The sequence below is a fragment of the Plectropomus leopardus genome, chromosome 22 (assembly GCF_008729295.1).
Source record: "Plectropomus leopardus isolate mb chromosome 22, YSFRI_Pleo_2.0, whole genome shotgun sequence".
Lineage (NCBI taxonomy): Eukaryota > Metazoa > Chordata > Actinopteri > Perciformes > Serranidae > Plectropomus > Plectropomus leopardus.
Window position 1 is genome coordinate 13,281,400 of NC_056484.1, and position 27,577 is coordinate 13,308,976.

Genomic DNA, 27,577 nt, shown 5'->3' on the forward strand with positions numbered 1-27,577 from the left:
TTCTCTGTTACTGCTTCCTCTGCTTTATTTTTCTTTGTTTTTCTTTTCCTTATACCAACAGGTCACCAGCCCTACTTTTTGTTTCCTGTATTTTCCCTGCTCCATTGCTCTCCCATACTGTTTCATAATCTGTATGTTTTGGCGTGAATGTTTAATATGGCAATCAGTGATCATCATATATTTAAATCCTGTGAAACCTTGATGGACATCAGTTTTTATTGTGCTTCACTCAGATACCCTCACAAGTACTTCTTTTTTAAAACTTTAGTAAAAATGTTAAATCCCCTTCAAAAATGTGGGGAAAGGCAGAAAGCAAATCATAAAAAGCTGGTCAAAGGTGACAAGAAAACAACCTGAAAATGAATGTTTAAAAAAGGAAAGACAGACATATTAGAAAATTATAAAAATAAATAAATAAATAAAAACACGTACAGTACCTCCTAATTAGTCAGCACTTTTTAAAGGTTGTTTTCATTTTTTTAATTTTCCTTTTTTTGTTGCTAATTTTCAATTAATATTATTCCAAGTTTTTATGAATATGTTGCAAATTTTGGGTCATGTGGTTGCTTATTGCCTTCCTGCCCTCATGTTTGTTTGTTTGTTTGTTTGTTTGTTTTTTAAACCACGCCAATTTCACAGGTTTCAGTGGGTAACATAAGTCTTGTCTTAGTGTCTCTTGCTGTGGTGTTTCTAGAATTCCCCTAAAATCACTTGTCCATTTGTACAACATCTTGTGGTCTGGATTTTCTTAGATTCTCTTGATTTTTAAATGGTGCCTGCTGCTGTTCTACTAACCATCCAGTTATTCTTATATTTATCTCAAGGTGTTGACGTCGCTAGTGGTATAAAACCACATCACTTCCATGCACCAGTGGAAGTGTTTACAACCAGGAACAGAGTTTTATAAGCTGAGTGTAGGCCAAATAAAGGGAAAGCAACTAAATGTGAGTAATGAATATAAATGAAGAATCAAGCACTAAAATATAGATTCTCTGTCTCTCTGTCTTTCCCAGGTGGTGTGTGTATTGCCCAGTCCTTGAAAATCCCCAGGGAGCCCAGGCCAGGGGAGTTTGACAAGATCATCAGACGCCTGCTGGAGACCTCCAATGCCAGGGCCGTCATCATGTTCGCTAATGAGGACGACATACGGTACGTGCCACGCACTTAAACAAGTGCCCCCGCTGTCGCTGCTTATTATTTTTCTGCTGCCTTTACTTTTACTCTGGGTTTAGTGACACATTCTGTTGCCTTTTTCTCACTCTATTATCACAATGTCCATAAGGCACGTACATGTCACTCTTCAGATAAAAGCAGTAGTGACCAACTGACCAACAAGACAATAATGCCATCATTGATGTTAAATCACTGATATTACACCTAGGATAGCTGCAAGAATGCCAGCAATCTCTGCCAACATTACTGTCTTTAAGAGACCGGGCACGCTCAGTTTTTAAGCTATATATTGGTACCATGTTGTGCTAGCTTGTCACAAAGGAGGCTAAATGACACTCTAAGGTTGAGCTAAATTTTTGTGAGGGAAAACCTGGCGGGGTCCTTGACCGCTCACATCAAGATATCTGAATGAAGATGGAATCAAAAGGAACCCACAACTATTTATAGATATGCCCACTTTATGCTAATTTAATGCGGCTTTAGGCAAAACCATGCATTGCTTTGCTTGTAGAATTATTTTCGCCAACTATAAAAGCAGGTGAATTCAAATATATCAGCAGACTTGGGTCCCTAAACAGTCTTGGAATTGCATGAAGTGAGTATGACTGGAAGTGGATTCAGTGGGCCCAACTGTCCCCATAGTAACCATTTCATTGTAGTAAGTCAAGGTGCCAGGCGGCCCTCCAATCACTTTCTAGTTCACAGCAAAAGTAAATTGATTCACACTTGGTATTTTTTTGTACTTTTAATGTTAATATGATGCCAGAGTGCATTAAAAAAGCATCAAACAGAACTTTTTTTTTTTTTATCAAAAGAGTGCAAGGGAAAGGAACCAGAATGTCCTCAAATCCAAAAAATGCTTGTGCATGTACCACATATTTGGGGTTGTTGCAACTGGCCCCTTGGCCTCCTGTGATTTTGCAAAGCATGTTGAGTATTCCTGATGTATGGCTTTCATAGGTATACTGACAATAAGGGGGTTCTTGAGCAATATCTCAAACAGAAACACCCCCTTTCCAAGCGCTGGAAAATGCAATTCCTTGGGCGCTCAGTAGCTCACATGGTAGAGCTGGTGCCCTAAGTACAAAGACTATGTCCTTGCTGCAGCGGCCGCAGTTTCGATTCTAACCTCAGCCCTTTGTTGCATGTCGTCCCCCCACGCCACCTTTCACGCTATGACTGTCCTTTCAATTAAAGGCAAAAAGCCCCTACCCCCAAAAAATCTAAAAATAAAAAAAGTAATTTCTTACAGAAAGTTTTCTTTTTAAAGTTTTTTTTATATCAAATCAGAGAATGGATTTTCTAGGTTTATTTTTTCAAGGTGTTGCTTTCTTCAAGTGATTTTTAAAGGGATTTCTGACACTTTTTTTTTTTTTTTTTTTAGCAATTTCCAAGTTGTTAAAAATGCTTGACAACGTGTGACAAATGGCATCAACCCGAAAATTGCTACAACAAGCTATGACACAAAACTGAGCACTGGAACTTCAAATTTTTGAAGTAGTGCCAAAATACAATGTTTATTTCTGATTTATGACTAGAAACAGTCGACATGCAATTCTGACCTGCATTTTAAATAAATCTTCAGGTTTCCAGCTTTTAGGTAATGTTCAACACACTGGGCATATACCTTAGACCTGCTGAATCCCCCCTAAATATCCCCAACTTAAAAAAATGACTAAAATGGGTCTCAGGTTGACCTCCAAAAAAAGAAACAAGTTCGTTTTCATCTCGCTTTCGGTTTGAGCTGTTGCATTATGTAGTTGTAGACCTCATTCAGCCAAGTATTTCCTTTTTTCAATCATTAGCTGGTGCTGTTCACCAGACCATGGTACAGTTACTGAGGAGGGAGGAGTTCACTGTCTTAATCAATACGACATCAAAAGGGCCATCAGCAGGATCTAACCGGAGGCAGCGAAAGCTTCCACACCTTTTTGTTCTTTCCTGAGCTACATGAACACTTGAATTCTCTGCTCTCCTCTCTAACAGACGAGTTCTGGATGCAGCCAAAAGGAACAACCAGACGGGTCACTTCCTGTGGGTGGGTTCAGACAGCTGGGGGTCCAAAATCTCCCCCGTTATCGGCCAGGAGAGAGTGGCAGAGGGAGCCATTACGATTCTTCCCAAACGAGCGTCTGTGGATGGTAAGAAACACCCTGATCACACGTGGAGTCATTTTGACAGCTGATCAGGGTCATCATTTTCATCTACACTGAGACTCTTTCCTCACACCTGGCTGTGTGACAAAGGAAGCTAAAGTTTGTGTGTGTGTGTCTGAAGTCTAATAGATCAAATTAAGGGGACAGGGGGGAAAAGACCAGAAACAGAAAGTGAAATACACTCATGTTCCCTGACTCTTGATCCCAGCGGATAACAAGTTTTTGCCATTAGGCCAGGGAGGATATCCTCATTTGCTCCCTGTCAGAGCTCCCTATTAGATAATTGACTCCTGGAGGGACACAAAAGCGGCAAGATATAAACTGAAAGTGAGGGAGAGAGAGCCTACGTAGGGGTTTAAATGAATTAAAGTGAGCTTTGGCTGGTCGACATGAGGAAACACGCTATGGGGTCCTCAGAACAGACAGAGGAGTTTTGAGTGAGATGGGATCAGAGCAGGATTATTGAAGAGTGTGTACACAAAGTTACCAATTTATTAGGTGCACCTGACAATCTGATGCAATACAAGCCCAAAACCATGCAATCGATCCTACGTTTGTAAAGCTTAAAATGCTCTGTTATCTGTGACACTGTGTAAGAGAGGGGCTGATTTATCTCTGAGGTCAGTTTTAAGACGGTAGTAAATGCCCATTATAATGTGAGGCATTTCTTATATGTTTTTCACCACATTTACAGTCCTGAGGAGGGCATTTTTGCTGTATACACTTTTTTATTTAATACACTATACAATTGCAAACCTTTATGACATAGTTTCAGTAATAAAGGCAAGGCAGCCACTAATGGGGATCCCAAATGGCATTCAAACATTAAAATTTATTATCAGTTTGATTTATGTTATGCCTTAAACATAGCATCTTCTACTAATAATTTTTCATTTATAGGCATAGTTGGACATGTTGGGAAATGGTCTTGGGTGCTTTCTTTGAGGAAAAAAGTAGCGCTTGCACACTTCCTTCATGCCACACAAGTTTAATGTAGACAATGCTTCGATCCTACGTGGATCTTTGTTTTTCTGACCTGACGAAGATTCAAGTAGAATCAAAACGTCTTCATTAAACTTGTCTAGGATGGAGAAAGCGTGCAGGTGTTACTTTTTTCCTGAATGTACGCAGTTTTCTGATTGCCTTGCACCTACAACATGTGCATATATCTATATACCTTCAACTTAGTTGCTTTCTTGCCAAAGAATAGATGAAAATACATCTATTGTCATATCTTTGTCTTAGATATAAAGCCAGACTCAGTGGGTGGTTAGTTTAGCATAAAGCCTGAAAGCTGGGGGACACTGCCAAACTCAAAAATGTATGGAATAAACAAAACCAGATATAAAGTGCTACTCAGTAATCTTTAGAGGTGTTTTTGTACCTTTGTGAAGAGCCAGGCCAGCCGTTTCCCCTTGTTTACAGTCTTTGTGCTAATCTAAGCTGTCTGTCTTCTTCCTGCAGCCTCATATTTAGTGTACAACAGATATTCTCATCTAACTCGAATATTGTGTTCACACAAAATGCAAAGTGAGGCAAAAAGAGGCAAATAGACCCGTGTGATGCAAGTGACATTGAATTTCTGCCTTTTAGTGGTAATTTGCTATCATGGATAGAATGAAAAATAATAAAACCTGAAAATGAGCAAAAACAAAAGAGGGGAAAAAAATGTAACCAAATGTATTAATTCTGTAAAAAATTTAAACCTAAAATTATTACAATTAATAATATAGTTTTATGGACATTTCCTCTATTTTTTTTTCTAATAATCCTTCCTTGTTATTTCGAAATAATTTTGGGTAATTTTCTTGTCATATTTACGAATTTCTTGCAATTTTTGAGACATTTCTTCCTTCCAAGTTTCCTTCTTCCCCGATGTTTTCGAAACAAACCAGTTTGCTCGATCAAACAGCTTATTAAAGGTGTCTGAAAAACAGCACAGGAAAACTGATGTCAGTCCAGATTTCAAACGGTTAAAGAACTTCACATGACTTCAGCTTAAAATGCTTAAAATTTGATTTTATGAGCAGTACGTCTGTGATTACCAAGAGAAGCACATGATCCCACAGGGTACTGATGTGTTACCTGTAGAGCCACACAGAGAGTGAACCCACTGTTCCCAGCAGTCTGAGCAGCCATTGCGCCACACAGGTGCACACAGAACCAGTTTCTCTGACAGCAGGGGAGATTAATCAAGGCAGCTCTTGTCACCTTTTACAGCGAGTCTGGCATGGCACAGGCTGTCCAAGTCAGTCTGATAGTCCCCGGTGATTTACCCATCCTCCGCAGTTCGTTTCATATGCACCGTGTTGCCCTGAACTCCAGTCCCAGCGGTGTTGGAAATGACTCCTTCTTTTTATTAGTCAAGTGTAAATGCTTCTTTGCAGCCTTACTGAGGTATACCTGAGGTCCAGAGGAACAATAAAAAAATCCTAATGTATTCAAGAACCCAACACACCACCAATGATGTTAATGAGGGTTATAAGGCAATATGGTGATGAAAATGTCCCCTAAAAATCCACTTTTGCCATCATTTCCTCACTGACAAGAAAGCAAAAAGAAGCTGTTCTCCCAATTAATTGTGGTATGAACTAAGTAGTACAAGTATAAGCAGTGTTTTTGTGTCCCTCATTCCTCTTTTCTTTCGCCAATCTCTTTATCTCAGCCTGCCAGCCTCTGACAGGTATTTCCATACCCGTGAGTGGAGAAATATGTTTCTCCCCGTTTCTCTCCTCCTCTCTGCTTATTAAATTGGACAAGTAGCCAACGTAGACTGTGAAAGCACCATCTGAAATGTTTGCTCTCCCCGCTCTCGGCTTCAGTATTTGATAGGAGCTCCTCTACCGGACCGCTCTGCAGAAATGGCTTTTCAGTCATACTTAAGATCTATAGGCTATTCATAACATATGCCTTTGTAAGTCAAAATGCATTACGCCACCATGAACATAATTTTTTAGCACAGGCAGGCTCAGAGGAGATGAAGCCCGTGAAGCACTAGTGCCCTCTCCAAATTACACTATTAAACAAGATCTTGAAGGTGTTGAAAACAACTCTTTTATGTAGAAGGATGCTGGTTCAGTTCTATTTATGGACAAGTAGATGTGTCCAGGAAAGTGGAAACCCCTCTTCACCCTAGGTTTTTAACTTTTATCTTGTCTGTCTTCTTTACAGCATTTGATCGGTATTTCCGGAGCCGCTCGCTATCCAACAACAGAAGAAATGTTTGGTTTGCTGAATTCTGGGAGGAAAACTTTAACTGTAAGCTGGGGATGCACGGAAAAAGGCCCGGCAGCTTGAAGAAATGCACAGGTAAGACAAAGACTTCTTACATTATATGAGTTCATGTACACCATTGTTTCCACCACCTGGAAATATTTAAAGAATCTCAAGGGCTTTGTTTAGACTGCAGGCAAAAGTAGCCCTAATTTGATGTTTTGGGGGTTTTTTTGTTCATTTATGACACAGATCTGTTTTTTTGTTTTTTTCTGTTTTTTACTCATGACTCATAGTAATCGAAAGATTACTAGTTTTTCCGGTCTGCATTTAAAGTGTTCTTGGGCAAGATCCATTTACCATTTTTCACAATGCGCAAGTCTGAACACTCATACTGGAATTCATGAGACTTTTACGTAGTTTTAGAATGACAATCGTCACAATTCTGCGCTGGCCATCATCACTCGGTGTCAAGTACACTCTGACATCTTGAAATTTAGAGATCTGATTTAGTGAGGCCATTGACATCATGATCCCACCACTTCTGGCCTTGACTTTGCATCATCACACACTTCTCCATACAGAGGCAGCAGCCATCGCTCCACAATATGCTATACTATAAAAATAATTTTAAAAATTGGCCATGGCATCCGCACGTGAACTTGTAAATGAAACTCTCAACACTGAATTCAGTTGTCTTTTTATTGTTCTTTTGTAGATGAGTGTCAGTTTTGTACTGTTTCTATTTTTTTCTGAATTATGTGCATCCAAACCAAAAAATTGAATGTGAGCAATAAATCCAAATTTAGCACAAAGTCTTGCTGTGTAACTGTAGCCAAAATGCCTGAAGCAAAAACAGGCAGCATTTTCTTTTTAGATTTTGCAAAGGATTGTGGGTGTAAATTGGGTGGACTTTGTTCGGATTGCTCTATTGTCAAAGTACAGACAAAAAGAAAGAGATAAAAATGCCCCTAGCTTGAATGGGGCTTCACACTTGTAATTGAGGCTGTAACAAATCATTTTGCCAATTTGAGAAGAGGTGTTTTAACTCCACAGATGTTCATAGATGTTATAAAGTTTTTCCTCCCAAAAAATCTGGCAGGTGGTCAGTTCTAATTGGTCTTCTCTTATCCCTGCACCACATCAACCAGAGCCTTGTATCTCGCTCATTCGTCTAGTTTTGTTTGAAGCAAACAGTGTCTCACTAAAATACTCATCAATGCAACTTCCTGCTGAAGAAATCCCACAAACTACTGTTTTTTTATTTCTCTCTGACATTTATTGACAGCTTCAGCTTTTCGCGAGATTAAAGTCACAGGAGAAACTACTTTGCCTTAAATGCAAACTGTCTTTCCTGTCTGCTTTCTCAATAAGGCCAGCCCACAAAAATCTGTGCAGATTTACCACATCACTGTGGATTGTCTGAGGCTTCAGTGGAGCGCCCTGGCTCTCAAAGTTTATCAGCAGGGACAAGCACGGGGGTTTAATTAGTGCATATATATCATACAGAGCACTGCTGGCTCTAATAAGTATCCTTAAAGCACACATCACACTCGCTGTTAGGCTCCAAGGAGCAATACAGCTCAACAAGAGCAACTATTTGTGTACTCAAACCTAGAGGGGAAATTAAATAATTGTTGGAGCTTGTAAATACAGTGAGTTGGTCTCCTTCGTGTGTGTGTGTGCGTGTGTGTGTGTGTGTTTGTGCTGTAATTGGCGCTTCTTCTTGTCATTTTTTGGCATATGTGTTCATGATATGTGGTTTGACCTGTATTTTGGAGTGCATGTGTGTACATGATCTTGTGTGTGCACATTCACAGTACCTACAGCTGTCACTGGCTGCACAAAAAAAAAATTCAGTAACGTAATTAACGCTGAGGGACATTTCCAATGTATTATAAAATCTTTGTGGTTTCTGCATGACCTCACACTGCTGTGATTGAGACTGTATGTTTATGTATGTGTCACAGTGAGTATTCCCCATCTGACGCCCGTCATTAGTTCACATAATTAGGTTTGTAAGGGCTGTGACTCCCATTGACCGTCTATTACTTCCCGTGGCATCTGTGTATGTGGGCGTGTATGTGTCGTCGGCCCCGTAGTCGCGCGACAAAGTCCATTAATTCCAAGTGCTGGGGTTCACGACCTCCAAATCATCAACCCAGAAGCCAATCAGCAGCCTGCTGCTCAAGGTCGCCGTGGTGACACAGATGATGGGAGGATGAGCAAATGGGTGTGATTATTGCATGTTATTGGGCTGTGAGGGAGAGGCAAATAGCAAGAATGTGTCAACAAGTGCAAGTGACAAAAATTGACAGGAAGAGGATTTAAAATAGTGTTTGGATTCACAATTTAGAAACAGAGATACAAAGGAATCATATTAAAGTACATGAATAATGCAAGACAAGTCAATAAGACACATTAAGATTGTACAAAGGAGGAAATGAGAGTAAAAACTGTCCAAACACAGCTCCTTTTACCCAAACATGACCTCAACAGAATCCTCAGCCAGGCACCTTGAATACAACAACGAATGTTAACAACAACAGTCTATGATTAATATCAGAGCTCTGAAAGGTAAAAATAGTTAGTTTTATTCTACCACAGTCAAAACCAAACTATCTGCTGCTTTCATTAAAAAGGGAACATCTGATGTTTTTGCTGTAAAGTTTGAAAAATACATCAATTAGTATTGCACTTTTATAATCCATAAAGCAAAAGAAGGATTCATCTTTTGTAACTTGTGAAAGAAAGAAACCATCATTGAATCAGCTTTTTCATTAAACAGTGTGACACTTTTTTTTTTTAATCAGACACTGAACACTGTATTTTTACTCAGAGTTTGCTGGCGCACCGTCAGTGGCACCATTATTGGCACCAGTATTGGCAGTGCAAAAATGTGTTGTTTGAGTTAGTTAAACCCTATTATGTGGCAACCAACAAATGCAGAAAATGAACTCCTGAATGTCAAACACATTTTGAAACCTGTCTCGCAATTTCAAGCAATTATTTGGCTTCCTCTGATGCAGAAAAAGTGCATCAGTCTTTTATCAGTCAGTCCTCAGCTACAGTTTCCTTTCCCTACATGACAAAGTGTGTGTGTCCATATGGCGCTTTTCTCTGGCAGGGCGATGGGGAGCGCCTCATCCAAGTGTGTTTTTTGATGAAGCACTAAGTGTGTGTTTTGTTTATAAAATAGAATATCCTGATTCTGTGTTATGAGAAAGTTGACTACACCGATGACTTAAAACATATCAATGATAAAAGCACAACACTCACCAGCAGATTTCAGTGTTTGGCTAATTTGCGTTGGTCTTTTCTGTCCTCGTTGTGATAATTTCATACAGCTCAGGATAGACGACCACGGCCAGATCAAGTGTCTCCATTTTTCTGGTTACCAGGCGACAAGTCTCACTACATGGTTGCCTGAAAAGAAGCGACACTGACATCTAGTATCACATTATTACTATATACCGGGTATTTAGAAATCCAGATGGTATGATTTTCAGTACTTTCAAAAAATACTGATGGTCATCTTTCTATTAACCTCATATAGGGAGGCTGTATTGCATCTTATCTTATCTTATCTTATCTTATCTAATCTTATCTTATCTTATCTTATCTTATCTTATCTAATCTTATCTTATCTTATCTTATCTTATCTTATCTTATCTTATCTTATCTTATCTTATCTTTCTTGAGGTTAATGTCTATTTTATGTCATGAAAATATACCCAGTATTCTGTGGACTTACTGCTACTGCCGACAGTGCTGGACATATATACTCCACTCCATTAAATTCATTTTAATAATTGCCTCAACTTTCATCCATCATCATTTGATCTTTCATAAAAAGAATAGTAAGCACAAAGAAAGTATAGTAAAAAGGCTATTTTTCTTCTCAAGCATGGTTGATATGCTTGTAAGAAGATCAGCCAGGACAACTCAGACACTGGGATAAAACCCTGTTCTGTGGAAAGCGTGCAGTCAGGTAAAACTGATGCCTGAGGGGAAGCTGACTGAAGCAGACACCAGATCATAGATAAGCCTACATACACACTTACATGCTTACAAACACCTACATGCCCAGTGGCTGCAGAGAAAATCATGAATGAGTGTGCAGGATCCTAATTAATGTGATACCTTGACACCTGATCCTCAAATCCCACTGGCCTTGTTTTCATAAAGATGCAGCTCTACATCTTTTATGATATAAGCTTTGTTGTTCTCTCTTCCTCAGAGAGCCACACACAGAGCCACACACTCACACACACCCCTTTGTGATGGATTCACTATCCAGCCATGTGAGATATCACATTCAGTGGATGTAAGAGCATCTTTAAACATCAGTTTATTACTTATGAAGCAATCACTCTTTGTAAAAAAGGAAATTACAAACAGAAGTACAAAAAGTCTTGTTAACTGAATTTTTGACCATAGTTTGAAGTCTGCCTTTACACGCAACCCGTGATAAAATCATAGTTTGAAGCCAGCCAGTGGCTTCTTATTTGGCAGATTGCTGGTGTCTAAGGCTGTAAGGTTGAGTCCGGGGTGATTCAGATTTAACATGCTAATGCCCACTCAGACATTGTGCTGTGTGGATTATGATTTCAAAGATATTTTTATTTCTCATTTGTCTTCCTCTTCTTTTTTTTTCATCTACCTTCTCTTCATCCTGTTTCCTTCTCAAAATGCTCGGCCTCGACTCACTGCTGCGCAGCAGCTCTAATTGGAATTTTGGCTTTTGCTGTGATCTGTTTCCCGAGTAAAACATTTCAGAGCCGGATCTGCGCCTAATTGGAGTAAAATGGCAGTAAAATGATGAAGGCTCAAAACACCAAGTCAAAGACAAGACAGATCTCAAATTTGATTGGTTACCGTGCTGCAATTTTCCACTCCTTCCAGGTCACAGTCAGAAAATTTCATCCACCCACCTCCCCGTCCATGTCTGCCTGTAATCCCATCACGCTCTGCAGGATGGATTCACTGCTCCACATAGAAAATGAATGCTCTGCCCAACTTGCCATGCTGGGAGTCCGTCTGATATCTCAAATCATCACACCCTTGTTCTGTGGAACCTGCATTTCGCTGCTCAGGGCTGGACACAGGCACACCAGGACAGACATCTCTCACACACACACACACACATACACAAAAAAAAAGAAGAACAGGCATTAAAGCCCATACACACACACAGGACACACACATATTCTGTCCACACTCTCCTCCGCCTGGGCCCATCAATGGATCTATTCCACCAGTGAACAGCATTGGTTGTGACAGCAGCTATACGCCTCAGGTACACACAGAGGAATTAAAGTGCAGTGTGAGCAGGAAACAAGGTTGTTACACTGTTGGCTGTTTTTGTTTTTTCTCCCGTGTGGGTTGTGACATGTGTCACTCTCGAGGGAATTATATCATTATTTTATCTTCCTTTCCATGGCTCTGGTGATCTTTCCTTACTTTGTTGACTGTCGATCTGATGTTGACTTTCTCTCCCCCTGTCTTTCCAACTATTTATCTGATAATTCTTCCTGTGATGTCAAATTTTAACTTAGCACGGACATACTGAGATACAGCATAACTAAAGCACTGTGTGAATATAGGAAACAAAACAATGTAGGCATATCTGTCTCTGTTCCCTCTGTTTTGCCTCACTCATATTCTCTTTTGTTGTCCCTCCCATTGATGTCTGCTGAGTCAAATCTTGAAGTGTTCACATGGTAACAAAAACCTAATCAGCCATATAATTTTATTATATTAAATGTAAATGCGGCGAATAAAATCTAACCATGAAGCAGACTTTTACATCATTGCTTACACTTAAATAGCTCTGATGGGCTAGCTATCTTAGAGGAGCTATTTGTGCAGCTATTTGCAAAGCTATTTGTAATAATGTGTGTTTTATGCAGCTATACATTCTGCACTTGCATTGCTTATTATGGTTGAATCAAGTGTTACAAGCTGGGTTTAATGGGTCCAATAACACTCCATTAGAGGTCTTTTCACCCTAATAAATGGGGGGGAAACACATGGTGCCGATATAAACAGTGAACAGTGAACCAAGCAATACACAATCACTTTGTTTATAATGCTAAATACTATTAACTGAGGAAAATGTGATGTTAATTGGTGTACATATGGTACACAGTACAATAGTATTATTTTTTATTATTATTTACTATTTATATTTCAGCATATAGACATGGAGCATATTCAGTGTTTCTGATTCCATATTACAATATTTGCCCAATTAAGAGCAAAAACTAAGATTAGGTTACCAGAAATGACATGCCTCAGCAATATTTCTTAGGTCACACCTTTAAAAAGTATGATGCATATTTTAGTTTTAAAGGTTCAGTGTGTCTGATTAAGGGGGATTTAGAGGCAACTAGCACTGAAGATTGCATATTGCAACTGGCTGAAACTTCTCCTGGTTCCTTCAGTGTTCATTGTTCAGGAGGTCTTGTGAACACAAAATCTTCAGAACACATTGAGGGAATTTCTTCAAATTTGGCTCAAATGTCAACTTGGACTCAACAATGAGCTGATTGGATTTTGGTGGTCATAGACCAAAAGTCAAAGTCACTGTTACCTCGTACATCTCAATGCAATATCTCAAGAACAACTTGTGGAAATTTCCTCAAATTTGGCACAGCAAATTATAATGTGCTGTTTGAAAATCAAGGTCACAATGACTTGAGAGATGGTCTTGAGTGGATTTCCTCAAATTTGGCTCAAATGTCCTCTTGGACTCAAGAAAGAACTGATTAGAATTTGGTGGTTGGAGGTCACAAAACATGCTTTTTTTGTCCATAACTCAAGTATTCAGTCACGTACTGTGACAAAATTTCCCACAAATTTCTAGTAGGATATAATGATGAAGTGATGAAATTTTGTATCTAAAAGTTTAAAGATCAACTTCACTGTAACATCATACTGTTCTGCAAAAAAACATTTGATAGTATTCAAAACAATAACTTAGGAACAGAAGGGGACATTTGGTCAGATACTGAATTGGTGAGCCTAATCTTGAAACTGTGTCTGTTTTGTCAGGGGTGAAGGTGTGTGTGAAGCATCCATGTTTGGTTTTTGATGTTCAGGAGGTTTTTACTGTGAGCCAAATTATATGCAGAGGTCTCTTCCTCTCCAAAACAAACAGTCTAGGTGATTAAAATGGGGGAAACACAGAATAAAGCAATTGCATGTTCAAAAAAATCTGTGTTTTTCCCGATGCTCTTATCGTGGAGGGGCTGTTAAGTGTCTATCTAGTGCCAGTGTTTGGTTTGCCTGTTCTGGGCTACTGTAAACACATCAGTATGTAGATGAAAATGGCCCATCAAAAATGCAACAATTCTTTTTTTCAGGTAATCGAAACAAAACATTGCATTATTCCTGCCAACATATCCTACTAAATCCAACACATTGGACCTTTAGTAAGGGAGATAAAAACTGTTATCCAGGTGAAAATGAGACTGTAAAAGATGTGTGTGAAGCTAAAAACTCTGAGAGAAAATCCTCTCATAATAGTAAAAGCTCTCTGGTCTACTTTCTCTGATTAGCAAGATTACCATGAGACTGTGGTTCCCTTTGCAGCTGCCTAATGAAGGTTCTGCTGTAACTTCCATCCTCCTTAATGGGCAAACACAGAAGATTATCAAATGCTTACACACTCCACACACACATGCTCGTGAAGCTTTACATTTCCCCAGTTTAACATAAAATATTAATACATTAGAGAGCGTTATTAATGGGAAAATTATCTTCTAAAGGCTACTTGGCGATAGTTTGATGCCCTTGCTTTCTGCGGATGCTTTTTCCACTTAGTGAAAATAGTATGCTTTTGAAGATGGAAAGTGATGTGTGCATGGATCTGTCTGTGTGAGGTGCACGCTAAAGTTCCAGGAGTTAATTAGATCCTGACTTAGCTCAGCATGCACGCATTTACCCTGTGTGCACAAACACATGTTCGCTCGCTGCAAATAGACCATATCCTAACGAGGTCGATGGGGAAGGAGAGTTATTAGGCTCACAGGCTGGATAAACTGTTCCCTCCCCTGTGAAAAGGCCTCGGGCCGAACAGGCTGAAAGATGGAGACTAACACAGATGGAGAACTTGATGGACAATTAGAGACAGACAGGCGCAGACAGACAGATAGCAGATTTTGAGACAGAGATGGCAACAAATAGAGTGTTTTATGACTCTTTGCAGCATCCACTAGGTAAGATGAAGTGTCATTTACCTGCGGTGAAATTATCTCCTTGTCGAGGACATGGTTATCAAACTGCTCCTATATGTGCATATTTGCATGTGTGTATTTGACTGATTGATGGGATGCAGTCATACGTGCAGACTCTGTGTCATGTATGCAGTGTGGATCCAGGAAACTTTATCTGTATAGATGTGAGACTTCTTGTTGCCATCATAGGTAGTACCATGTACTTGGCAGCAACAGTGTTGAGCTGCCCATCTATCACTGTTAAGTCACGGACACACACACATATACACACACAGAGCAATCCATCTTGAGCAGGTTCAGGGGACCCACTGTTCAGTGTGGCCCTGTCACACACCTCTCTCTTTGTCACTGATACACAGCAAAAAGCACCCTCTGCAAAAGGATACAGAAACAAAACTACTCTAGAAAAAAAAATTAAAACATGCACATTTAGTTCAGCATAAGTTTGAACACTTTGGGCTTCAGAACAGTATAAATTGAGCTAAATTAGCATCTAATTAATGTAAAACAGAAGTAATTGATTTTTTGGGCCACTTGGGTGCAGTGAAACAGTCTGTAAAGTAGAGATGCACTGATCATTTGGTGACCGGAATCGAATGATTTTTTAGCTCAGAGCCGAACCCAAGCCAATCAGATTTGCATACCTGCACTGCATGATGGGTCACAACTCAAACAGCAGCACAGACAGTAACTCACTATTGTTGGAGCTGCTGGAAAAGGTTGCTGTTTAGTTTTCATACAATACTTTCCATTTGGAGGAAAGTATTCCATACAGTTCTTCTCATGTTGTTAATAATAGTCATATTTGAATTATGGGTCCTTGAAAAGTTATTGAGAAGTTTAGAAATCCTATCCTATGGGAACACTGTGGGGTATGCCACCCAAATCTGGAAAAATGCTTCAACGATTTGCTCCATATCCTGGGAAGTGTAGTCAAATAAAAACACAGGTATGGGTGGTCTATCAATTTTTCTGTAAAATAACAGTGAACTACTGGCAGCTGTAGTTCCCAGTATCCTCCCATTATTCTCCAATGTCACTACTATACATTACTTCAACAGTATATTACCATTGCATTTATTACAGTCAACTGTAGGTGTACAGTATAATTGTCTCAAAACAAACATCAATATTTACAGTGTTTTACTGTATTTTTTAAAAAATGGTACATTACTGGAAGATTTGGCTGTATTTTTACAGCAATGTCACCAAAACATTTTTTTCTGTAAAGTCACGGTAAACCGCCAACGGCTGTGATAACCAGCATCACAGGGGGAGTGAAATGTTATCACAACTGATATGAATGGCATCTTAAACTAAAAATAAGATGTAAGATCTAAAAAATTGATTTTTTTCTCCAATTTAATTTCTTGATATATGCTGAAGTACTACTAAAGGTTGATTGAAGGGAAGATGACTTCTTGCCCTAATGACTTTTGAAAAATCCAATACAACTGACAGTCTTACGTTTAAAGGCCAAATGTATCATTATGTTTGCATCCTTTCTTGTGGTCCATTGTCACATATTTCGGGCTAAAATAATTCAAAGAGTCATTGCAAACATGTGTAGCATAACATGTGTGCATTTTTGTGTGTTTGTCACTGTACTTGTCTCACTTGTCTGCGCATGTGCTCACACATAAAGATGCCACATTTGCAAATACACACATATTTCTCTGTGCAGTGATGGATTGTCGCAGGTTAGGGAGAACAAGTGTTGCTCTACTAATGTGATTTTACGCTTCGTCCTCTCTTCAACAATACCTATTTTCTCAGCTTCTCCCCCACCCTTCCCCTCTTCTCTCTCTTATTCTGTTGTTTCATTTGTTTCACTTATTTCCCTCAACCTTCCTTCCATGAACTTACCTTCTATTTATTGTCTCTCGCTCTCGCTATTGTTTAGGTTTCTTTTCCTCCATCCTCCTGTCTTGTTTGATCCAGTTTCCTCCCTCTCCTCTCTCACCGTTATTGTGCTCTTTCTCTGCCTTCACTTGTGTCCCTTTTTTGTTCCATCTCTGCTTTTTTTGTTTGTTTGTGTGTGTTGGTGTGTGTGTGTATATATATGCTTGTTTAAGAGCGGGAAGACAGGAGGCCCACTGACATAAAACACACATTTCCTCAGCGACACAAACGAAAATTCTTGTTTATTTGTTCAGTGTGAAAGCTGTGCAGGAGAGAGATTAAGACAAGAATGGACTGACAAAGGGAAATTTAAAAAAGTTGGAAGCAGAGAGAAAGAGGTAGTGAGCATAGCCGAGATGTGCCAGGACAGTGATTCAGCACAATATGAATAATGACTAATGAATAATTTATATTAGTCGTGTGTATTGTAAGACCTGATATAAAACAGTAAAAATGTAAATGTAATATATAGCTACATATGTCTTTGGCATTACATTACTCATGAAAGGCAGCATTCTGTAGCGAATCGCTCTTTATGAAGCAGAATGCATTCTCGCCATCTGACAGGAGGTCTGAGGACAGAGAGGAAATGAGATCAAAGTCGGCAAGAGAGTTGGACTGTCCTGCAACCATTATAGAGAAATTCTGATAGAAAACAATTGTCATTTTTTGTAGTTTTGCCAGCATTTCTGTAATAGTAAACATTGCACCAAGCCAATTAATTAGAGAGATTTGGGAATTAAGTAAGTTAGTGGGGAAACATCAGTATTTTTCAACCTGGACCATATTTTGTCACTTTTTTAATTGCTTTTTGCTTCAGTTAATATAAGCAAAGCACAACCATCACAGTATTATACAAAAACAAAACAAAATGAAAACCCCAGTGGGGACAGCCGCCTCCCCTCCCATCCATATCCATACAGGAAAATAGCATCCAAAGAGGAAAATGCATCAAAATTTAGCAATAAATACAAATTATGATTGCAACAATTCCATGATTTTATCTGCTATCGCTTTCCATGCTGAGATAGCAGCAGCACTAGCACCATGCATTCTCAGGGAAACAGCTTTTTTTTTTCTTTTTATTAAGTTTGATTCCATATTGAGTGACAGCGCTGCAGCTGGCAGTGGTGAAAAAGCCTGTAATGTAACCACTCATGGTATTTGGCACTGTTTATATCCACTAAAAGTGCTTGTTTTTGACAATGACAGACACAGATTTTTACTTTAAGTGTCTGACAGCTAGTGATGAGTGAGTACATACCATCTGTATCTATGTATCTACAAGTTCAGTTAAAAAGTGGGTTTAGTTATTCAGACCTTCTTGTTTTAAGCCTGACATTGATGTGGGTTGATCAGAAGTTGCTATATTCACTTTTCTGAACTGTAGCAAGGACACTTTAATTCCAGCTGAATCATAGAAACCATGGACATAACTGCAAAAACACGACTCAAGTTCTGACATGTAATTAAAATGTAATTCTCTGTTTTGGAAAGATATTCGATCAGTCAGTAGGTCCTCTAATTAGCCTTTTAACTAAGTCCTTTTGATCAACTTGTCTGTATTTTCCAGTCAAAAACCTCAAACAGATTCACCGCAGCAACAATTTCTGAGAACTGATGCTTGACTTCTTGACAGATTTTTATTTTTGTTTTATTGACCTGACTGTGGGCTCTCTTCACACATACATACTCTCCAGCTGAATGATATTAAAATGATATTTGGCATCGATCTCTGATTCTACACTCACAAAATTCAGGCACCAATTATGGAACCAGCAGACACGCGCACGCACATTCTCACACACAGACTTGAATCTAATGACTGGTATTTGTGCCACGGAGTATTGACACAACCCTTGGCTTCAGTGCTCTCTTGTCAAATCATGTAGAGCAGAATCCCTGTCTGATGCTCATTTCCTATTCGCTCCTATTGATTATTCATTTCTCTCTTGGCAGATTAGCCCTGAAGCTAGTGCGGCACCAGACAAGTATGTTTATAACAAGAGAACTCTGTTTGTGTTTGTGTGGGTTTCCTGTGGGCGGTCGGATCATTTTTTTCCTTGCTTCATGCTATGACATATAACGCAAAAATATACTTAAGCAAAATCGACGCATGAGTTTAGTTATCTTTATAAATGTGCTTAGATTACGATGCACGTGTGTGTGTGTGTAGGTGTGTGTAACAATTCCCTATCCTGTCATCTCCCTGATGTCTTTTAGACATGTTTGATAAATGAGAGAAATGCTAATTAAACAACCTTTATGTAAATGAATTCATCACCATCTGAATTAAGTTTGCATTATCCCGAGGTTTATAAATAAAATTCCCTCATCAAATTTATCTCATCTGCATCTTAAAAAGGGAAATAAATGTGTGTGTGTGTGTATATATCTGTGGGTGCGCCTGAGAAAACAGAAAAAAAAAAATCTGTTAGGCGACGTGAGCGGAGAAGGATGGAATTGAATCTGTGTTCCTAATTGATGTTTAATTAAGGAGCTTGTCCAAATCATTAGTCTGTCTGTCATCCGTGGTGCCATCAATCACTCTCTGTGTAAAACCTGGCTGGCACACTGGTCCATGAAGGCATCCATCAAGGCACTTAGCCAGTCAGCATTCTTGCATTAGCCTCACCTCGCTGCTTTAATGTATTGGTTTGTGTTTGTATTCGACACAGACAGCTCGGGCTTCACCAGGAAGCCACTAAAGCACATGTGTTAGGGGTTTCAGTGGCATTAATCTTATTGTTTGAACCTCCAAGCAATTGAACCAGAAGGATTTGGGGCATGGCGTTAAGTTTTGTGGCTGAACAAGTGTTTGTTTAACCAAATAGCATGGTGGGAGGGATGAAGACTCCATGTTTTAATGGTTAAATCCTATGATTTAATCATTTCTGAACCAAAATCAAAACATGACTTTCCTACCCCTAGCTTTAAAAAAAAAACAACAATTTTCTAAATGTACTAATTTCTTTCAATTTTTGGGACATACCCTAAGAAGTTGCTCATTGCCTATTAAAAAGTTGAATGCTTGTGAAAAGCGTCTGAAGGCAGCACAAGAAAAGTGATGTCGATCCAGATTTCAGAGGGTTAAGGGAGATTTACAACTCGACCTTACGCTGTGGCTTTGGAGCCTATAAATGCCGTAGGCTATGGTGTATCTGATCCATCCATCCATCCATCTTGTCAAAAATGTAATGAGACATTGGGGTTGCTGAGACCACAAGAGCTATAATTGGTCATCTAGGGCGTTTTTCCTCCAGCAAGTTTCTTACGTCAGTGAAGATCCTTCATGGTGAAGATATTTACAGCCTGACTGAAGTGAAGCTAAATAACTTTTTGCTATATTTTGCTGAAACTGTCACTGAATCCACATAGTAGTACATGGGACATGCTGAAATGCTCCTCCTCCTCCTGGTAAAGGCATTTGCCAAAGATTATCTTTATATTTACTATTATTTCTGTGTTAGAATACAGGCATAGGTTACTTAGTTTTTGACCAACTTACGCAATAATGTAAGGCAACAGGTAATATGTAAGAACTAGGAACATCAAGTCATAAGTGGACTAGAGGAGATGTAACTGTGGAAAGACTTTGCCTGTCAGTGGCACGGCTCCTGTCTTTCAGTAGTAAACAGCGTCAGAATGGTTCTAATAGGAGGTTTGCAGGTTTGTGGTAAGATGTTTCAAGGTTGTTCAAGGATAATCATGATGTTTTTACAAATGTATGAAATCTCTTAAAATCACTGATAGACAGATGATAGATAATTAACAGAAAAGTGTTTCACTTACAATTAAAAAAGCAACTTGCACAGGCTCAAATCTTTGTTCTTGAGAACATTTTGTTTGCTTTGTATTTTATCAAAGTAACATTGTTATTGTGTGGTAAAGACGGTATGTGCAGGGACTTTGTTCATGCATTAAAGTTTCAAATTCTTGTGAGAAACTCCCACAGTGAACACTTGAAAGACAGCTGCCTCACAGCAATTTGCTTCTTCTTCTTTTCTTTTGTACTTTTATACAACAATGAATTGAACCATTAGCTGGGAATCAGGCAGGTAATCCATCAAAACATACCTAGCCATCTCAGGGTCAAATAAATACTGTAGACAATTGTTGAAAATATGTGTGCACCACTATAAGTCATCTTTGGATGGATATATGCAGAAATGAGATACAACAACATAGATTGTTTTTACAAGTAGAAATTACAACCAGTGTTAATGTTTATTGTTAGTTGGTGCCCTCTAGTGGCGTTAGTATTTATGGGAGCAAAAGGTCACTAATGTAGTTCAAGGAGCAACAGTCTGCTCTGGGCACAAGTAAGGGGAATTCGATCGGTCAAACAAACAATGACTTTAATCCAGGAGACCTGTGTTTGTTTCCTGTGAGGCCAGAAATCAATAATGAATTATTTTAGAAACATAATGGAATACGTTGTAGTATATGACGCGACGTATGTCATGTGATGGATGCATGTTACCCTAGAAACAAATGTACTTATTTTAAGCCAAACTACAATCTAGTGCAACTGCGACCATTTCATAACCTTAACCACATGTTTAAAACTGTGACGGGTAACAGTCATATCCATAGCTATTCTGCCTTTACTGGTAGGGGCACTAATTTGGTAAATGCTCCTGTGGGTGGTTGTCAGATGGTACGAACATACAATCTATGCAAAAACGGCACTATAGGTGGACTGTAGCAGCAACATATTACAACCAGTACTTATGTATATTATAAGGCTGCAACCTCTAGTGTCCACAGTAGTTTTACGTGAGCAGAGGAGGTAGTGAGGTGGCATAGTATATAAAGTGACAAATTCTACGTTGAATAAAAATGGAAGAAGTACCTAAAGGGCGGGCGGGAGAGGTGGTGGTTGGGTCAAACAAGCACAGGACTTTCACCCAGGAGACCTGTGTTTGTCCCCCGAAGTCAACATTGACTTCTTATCATAGCAACGCTTTAAGTCCCTCTGTAGAAGGACTTAAAGCTGCATTTATTGGTTCCTCTAGGCCGTCTTAAAGCACCATCGCAGGACTTTTGTGCATCATCCTCTATATGCCAACGTCTGGGTGTATCTTAGCTGGTGTTTTAATTTTTTTTGTTTTCGTGGTTCACTTGTAGCACATATTAACATAATTTTGTAGTCCTTTCTTGATATAGCTTCAGTTTGCATTTTACATTGTTTGTTTTGGAGTTGTATATTTTGATTTTGTATTTTTATTTAATGTTTAATCCCAGCATAAACATTTTTTTTTCTTTTTGGTTGAATAAAAAATAAGAATAAAATAAATCATGCAAAAATAATAATATAAATAATAATAATAATTTTAAGAAACACCTAGCTTTGTTGCCAAAACTTTAATGCAAAGATTTATAGTGTAACCGCCACCATGTCATAACTTTAAGGACTTGTTGAAATCTGCAGCTGTCAGTACTGGTCACATATGTCATTTTGGAATTTGCTTTGCAGGAACACATTTGGTCCTTGATGGCACTCATTGTAAAACATTATTGCTATGGCCTAATAACCAGTTCCACTTTTTTACTTTATGTGGCAGTTAGTGCATTAAGATAAGTATTATCTTTGCCATCCTGACAGTTTTATTATATTAGAAGAAAAAATGATCCTCAATGGCCTTTTGTTTTATTTTACATGTGACACTTATTGTGAAAAACTTTACGGTTCTCCAAGTTATTCCATTATTTAAAATCTGTTACGCTCACAGTTGCTAAAATCCATCATACACGCATCAAGCGCATCATGCCTCAAAAAATATTGGCTATGAAAAACATTTTTCTTTTCTTCTGTGGGGTCAAGAAGAATCCATTGGCCTTTCTGTATTTATTTTCAAGACTTTACACAGAGTTAGATTTCAGCTCTTCACTTCTACTCTTCAGGTTATATTTGGATTGCTGTTATCTCCAGTAATCCTGATGTTCACACCAGCGTGAGTCATAGTATCACCACCTCTGCATTGATGTTGAAGTGCCAGGTTAGATGATTCAAGTGGTATCTCATGTAGTTTAAGAGACATTTGAAGAGCTCTGTTTCAAAATGCTGTATCAATTATGAATAATGATAATGATGAAAAATACCACCACGACTTCATCTTCAAAGATGTTTTTAAAGTACCGGGTCCTGACTATAAAACTCTTATCTTTTGTCATCCAAAGACTTTAAAGGTTAAATTCTCTGCAACCAAACAATTTGTAGTAACAGATGTCATGATCTTCAAACGGCACATTATCTCGATTTCAAACAAAACTTTCATCATGAAATAATTTGTTTGAACAAAGTTTCTGCCATGCCTGTGGCTTTTATTAAACAGCAAAAAGATGAGTAACGCCTTTATGCAGATCTAGAAACAGATCACAGCACCCGGCCTGCATGTCTATAAGACAGGAACAAACAATCAGCCACAAAATATGAAAATGACTCGAAGGCAGATATGGAGATGATTGCGTACTCGTGGAGCTTTTGGTTAACAGATCTTCTTATGAGACATGAAAGTTACTTTTCATCTGCCTCTCAGAGTTTTTCAAGTCTTCTATTTTTTTTTCAAATGTAAATCCTTCCTTACCAAGCAGCCAACCAAACCAAGCTGCCTGTGGTCTCCGATGTCATTAACACTGAGCAGAAAGGCTGAATTTAATTTAGAAGCTGCTGGCTGGAAAATGGAATAGAGTGTAATGTCAGGGTGCATATTAACACACAAACATTTTGTCCATTCATCTTTGTGCCTCTCTGTGTTTCTGTCTCCACAACCGTCTCGACCTTTATTCCTGCTTATCTTTCACTTTGTCTTGTTTTCGCACACACTTAGAAAAGACTGCACCATACTTAATATATTGAACTCACGTATTAAAGACTCAGTTAAAGATGTCTTTTTTATTTTGCACCTGCTCACGCGCATCATGTGCTGAGATGAAATAAATAGATTTGTGGCCACTTCACTGAGGTGACAAGCTCTTACTGGCTGCAGAAAATGGGCAGACAGATTCAATAAAAGCTCTATAGCACTGCGTTCTTCACTCACACACACACACACACACACACACACACACACACACACACACACACACACACACCCACCATGCTCCCGTTACAACACCTGACGCAATCCCAGGAAACAGAGACAGTAGTGTTTTCCCAGTTAGCACCACTCATAACAGCGCCAGTCGTTTAACTGTCTCAGGGCAGGATTGCATTTTCTTGCGATATGCTGATTAATGATGCATCGTGTCGTTTCACATCGAGTTTCACAGCATGGAGAAATTCTCATTATCTCATGACACGTTGATCTATGGCTCAAAGTGTAGCACTTTGTTGTACTTTTTCTCTGAATGGAAGTGTGAACAAATGCAGAACACGTGTGCGCACATACCCACACAGTGGCAAAAGATGCTGGCTTGTTGGGAAAGACAAGCAAAACACGTTTGCTCTGTGTATTGAGGTCAGAAATCCGGTTGCGAATAATGAGTGTAATCAGTAATCTGATATTTATAGGTCGGTTATAAAAGGTCAAGACAAACTCTTCTATCAATATTTTTTTCGTTTGAGATCCTTATTCTGAGGCCATTTGGAAAGCATAAACTCCTCATTTCTCCTCTTAGAGAAAGAGACATTTTTAGCATTTTAGTCTAATTTTGTGTTATCTTTAATTGGACATCCGAGTTCAAGTCAGTCTTTGAAACCATGGCAGCTTCATTAACACATCATTAACACATTTTGAACGGAAGTAGCCTCTCTATCTTTGGCAAAATGTTGAAAAGTTCAGTCACTAACTAACTCTGGAAATATCACCAGGACAGCAGCAGTTACACCAGATATTATGAAAATGCAGATCATTACTATAGACCAGGGCTCGTCAAACTTTTTGTTAGGCCAAGGACCCTCTTAGCTCACAGAGAGATGGACCCCCATATAGTTTATAAGTGAGTTGCACTTGAAATAATTCTCTGAATATTTTTTGGTCTTCTCTAATTTGCACTTGCCTGTAGCTGCTAAGTCAGCAGCAGCTGTAGCATGGATGGTGCATTAGCCTCGCCCTCAGCACTTTTGCGCGTGATTTCTGAGGTCAGAGTCTCCTGCTCTAAAAGTTACAAAATGATCCATTTTGGTTTACAATAATACACTTTGAATAGTAATACACCTGATGGGCCAGTATGTTTTAATAGTACGTAAATGAGTGCAATTACATGGACATGAATAACTTGTTTATGAGGGTTATTCTGGTTATGATCATATTCGGGATATGGTGTTTACATGAGCAAAGAAAAATCTGGTTATTCATATTCTTCATATACATCCAGGAGTACTCCAGAAAGCATATTTGAGTTTCTCCTTCAACAGAACATGGTGTTTACAAGCTTAAAAACATAAATTGGATACTCCATGAATGGGTCAATCATGTCAAATTATTAAATAAATTATCAAATTATCAGTAATCAAATAAAAGCACTCTCGTGCTGGCTTGTGCTTGATGCCAGAAAGCGTGATTTTGGGGTATAGTGTCACTCTAGTGTCTCCCATTTAATATGTAAAGTTATGTGCTTGTGAAAGCATTTACTAATTAATGTCTTGTTTATCTTTATTTATCGACTGTTAACATAATGAGGTTTGTAATTATGGTAGGACATTAAGCAGCCAGCTGAAAGGCCTTTTGTTGATTATTGAGACTGTATAGAGATGTTTCAAAATGCTCTGTTCTCAGACACTAATATATATTGCTTTCTGGTTTATGTGGCACAAATGACCAATTACCTAGTGCTCAAATCCACATTTCCTTATTCAATGAGAAAGAAGTTTGAGGTATTACCATCTAAGTAGTTTTAGAGATTGCAGACCTTAACACTGACGCTCTGGGAGCAATGCAGCGGATGATACACATTCCACGCATAATCAGACAATGTGGATGCGAGTCTGCATACACAGATGTCTGTGTTTATGGTCTTGCATGTGTTTGTGTGTGTGTGTGTGTGTGAGAGAGTGTTATGACAATAAGCCATATGGCCATAGGCATTGTGAAGTCAGTTACCTTCCCTGAGTGAGCGTTCATATTAGAAGTTAAAGAGTCCCAGCAGAAAAGCTTTTGGCAAAACAACTGATATTGTGCAAAAGGTGTTCATAAAATGAATAGTTACAGATTAAACTTTAAATTTTGTGGTTACAACAAGCATGTCAAAGCCAACCATTCATGTATCAGTTTAAAAAAAAAAAAACATTCAAAAGTCATAACCCTTTTTGTCATATGCACAGAGAAATAAGCAGCACTGTTGAATGGAACTCTTAGTTATCTTTTCTCTTTATGTAAACCACCCATGAAAATACTCCTAACAGTTTAAGAGTCTCTTCAATTCCACTTTATTCAACAATAAAAACTATTTTGCAAGACTGAAAATTACACCAATAAAATTTAGATATGAATAAGCAAAAGTTAAAAGAACAAAATAAAATTAACCGTAGGGATAAACAGTGTAAATAACAATGATTAAAACTTCAAACCCAGGATAATAACATTACGTCAAATTAAAAGCCAGATTACAAAGGTCTTTAATTTTCATTTAAAGATACAGAGAGAGCTTAGCATTCTAATATGCAGAGGCATTAAGATGCACAGGTTAGGGGCATAAAAACAGGAGGCACTCTCATTGGTACTTTTATGGGACACATAGGGAACATTTAAATGAAAAGCAGTGGTGGACCTTAGTGATCTGGTTTCAATATAAAATGAGAGAAATTCTCTGATGTAGTGAGTAGCAAGGTCATTTAAAGCTTTATAAACAAGTAAAATAACTTAAAAATCACTACAGGTAGCCATGCAGTGTCTTAAGGTTTCTCCACACTAAAAAATCTTTTCAAACTTTAACAGATTTTGAAAGTTTGAGAGAGCTCACACATTATACATTTAACAGTTTTGTTCCTATAATGTATGGCCAAAACAGCACAACATATGCTAATACTTTCCAAACACCAACAAACAGAGTTTTAACTCTCAAAGCCAAAAATCGCACCATTTCTCATAGCCCGCATCTGTGTAATATAGTAAATTATGGTGGTCATGCATTTTTCCACAGCACCAACCTCTAGTGGCTCTAGTGGAGCGCTGTAGAGGTTTTGCGTCAAATATAGTACTCTTTTTTCCTTCTGTGGGGGATGACATCTAGGTCGTTTTAGCTACAAAGCCATCTTACACCACAGAAGCTCGATTCTCAACATATTAAACTGCAAAAGTAACACAACATGCCATATATATTGGGTGTCACATGAGAGTCTGAGTTATAAGGCCATTCCTCCAACATCTTATTTGCAGATAAAATCATTTTACCCTAAGAGGGATAAAAGACTTGCAAATGTGTTTGGATACTGTAATCCGCACAAAGCACACTTCAATTATGTCAGCCTATAGCTTAAATGGTGGATCTGTACTATTTTAATTGGTGCTTTGCATAGATTAAAGTGGTGGAAAACATCCGAGAGTCGACTTCCATGAACTCTTTGTGTAATGTTAGATCTACGCTCTTTGTATAGGGGCAGCAGTTGCCCTTTGATTAATGACAAGAGCAGTGCATTGACTCCCGATTTGCTTCATCAAGGCAGTTAGCCAGTCAGTTAGCTGCATTAGCTTCACCTTGCTGCATGTCTCTATTGGTTTTTGTTTCCACCTGACACAGCGGTTGGTCCAGTAGAGTATTCATCTCACCCTGCTGCACAGAGGCTTTTGACTGGGCTTAGTAGCATCAATCACATTATTGAGGCTGCTACCAGAGTAACCTCAGGGCACGACAAGAGTTTTAAACCTCTAAAAAAACTTTTGGCCTCAGTAGTATTGTAAGGCATGTATTTACCTGACACTTTTTAAAGGTTGTGGATTTAAGAGTGTA

The 27,577-nt window shown here is 38.6% G+C and overlaps 1 protein-coding gene across 1 annotated transcript in view; it reads left to right on the plus strand.

The window, feature by feature from the left end:
• grm8a (glutamate receptor, metabotropic 8a) overlaps positions 1-27,577 on the plus strand; it is a 297,183-nt gene that overhangs the window by 198,268 nt on the left and 71,338 nt on the right. The window contains exons 4-6 of the mRNA XM_042511145.1: positions 1,014-1,149; positions 3,160-3,314; positions 6,501-6,638. Of these exons, the coding sequence (XP_042367079.1) occupies positions 1,014-1,149; positions 3,160-3,314; positions 6,501-6,638 (429 nt within the window). The remainder of the gene's footprint in view (positions 1-1,013; positions 1,150-3,159; positions 3,315-6,500; positions 6,639-27,577) is intronic.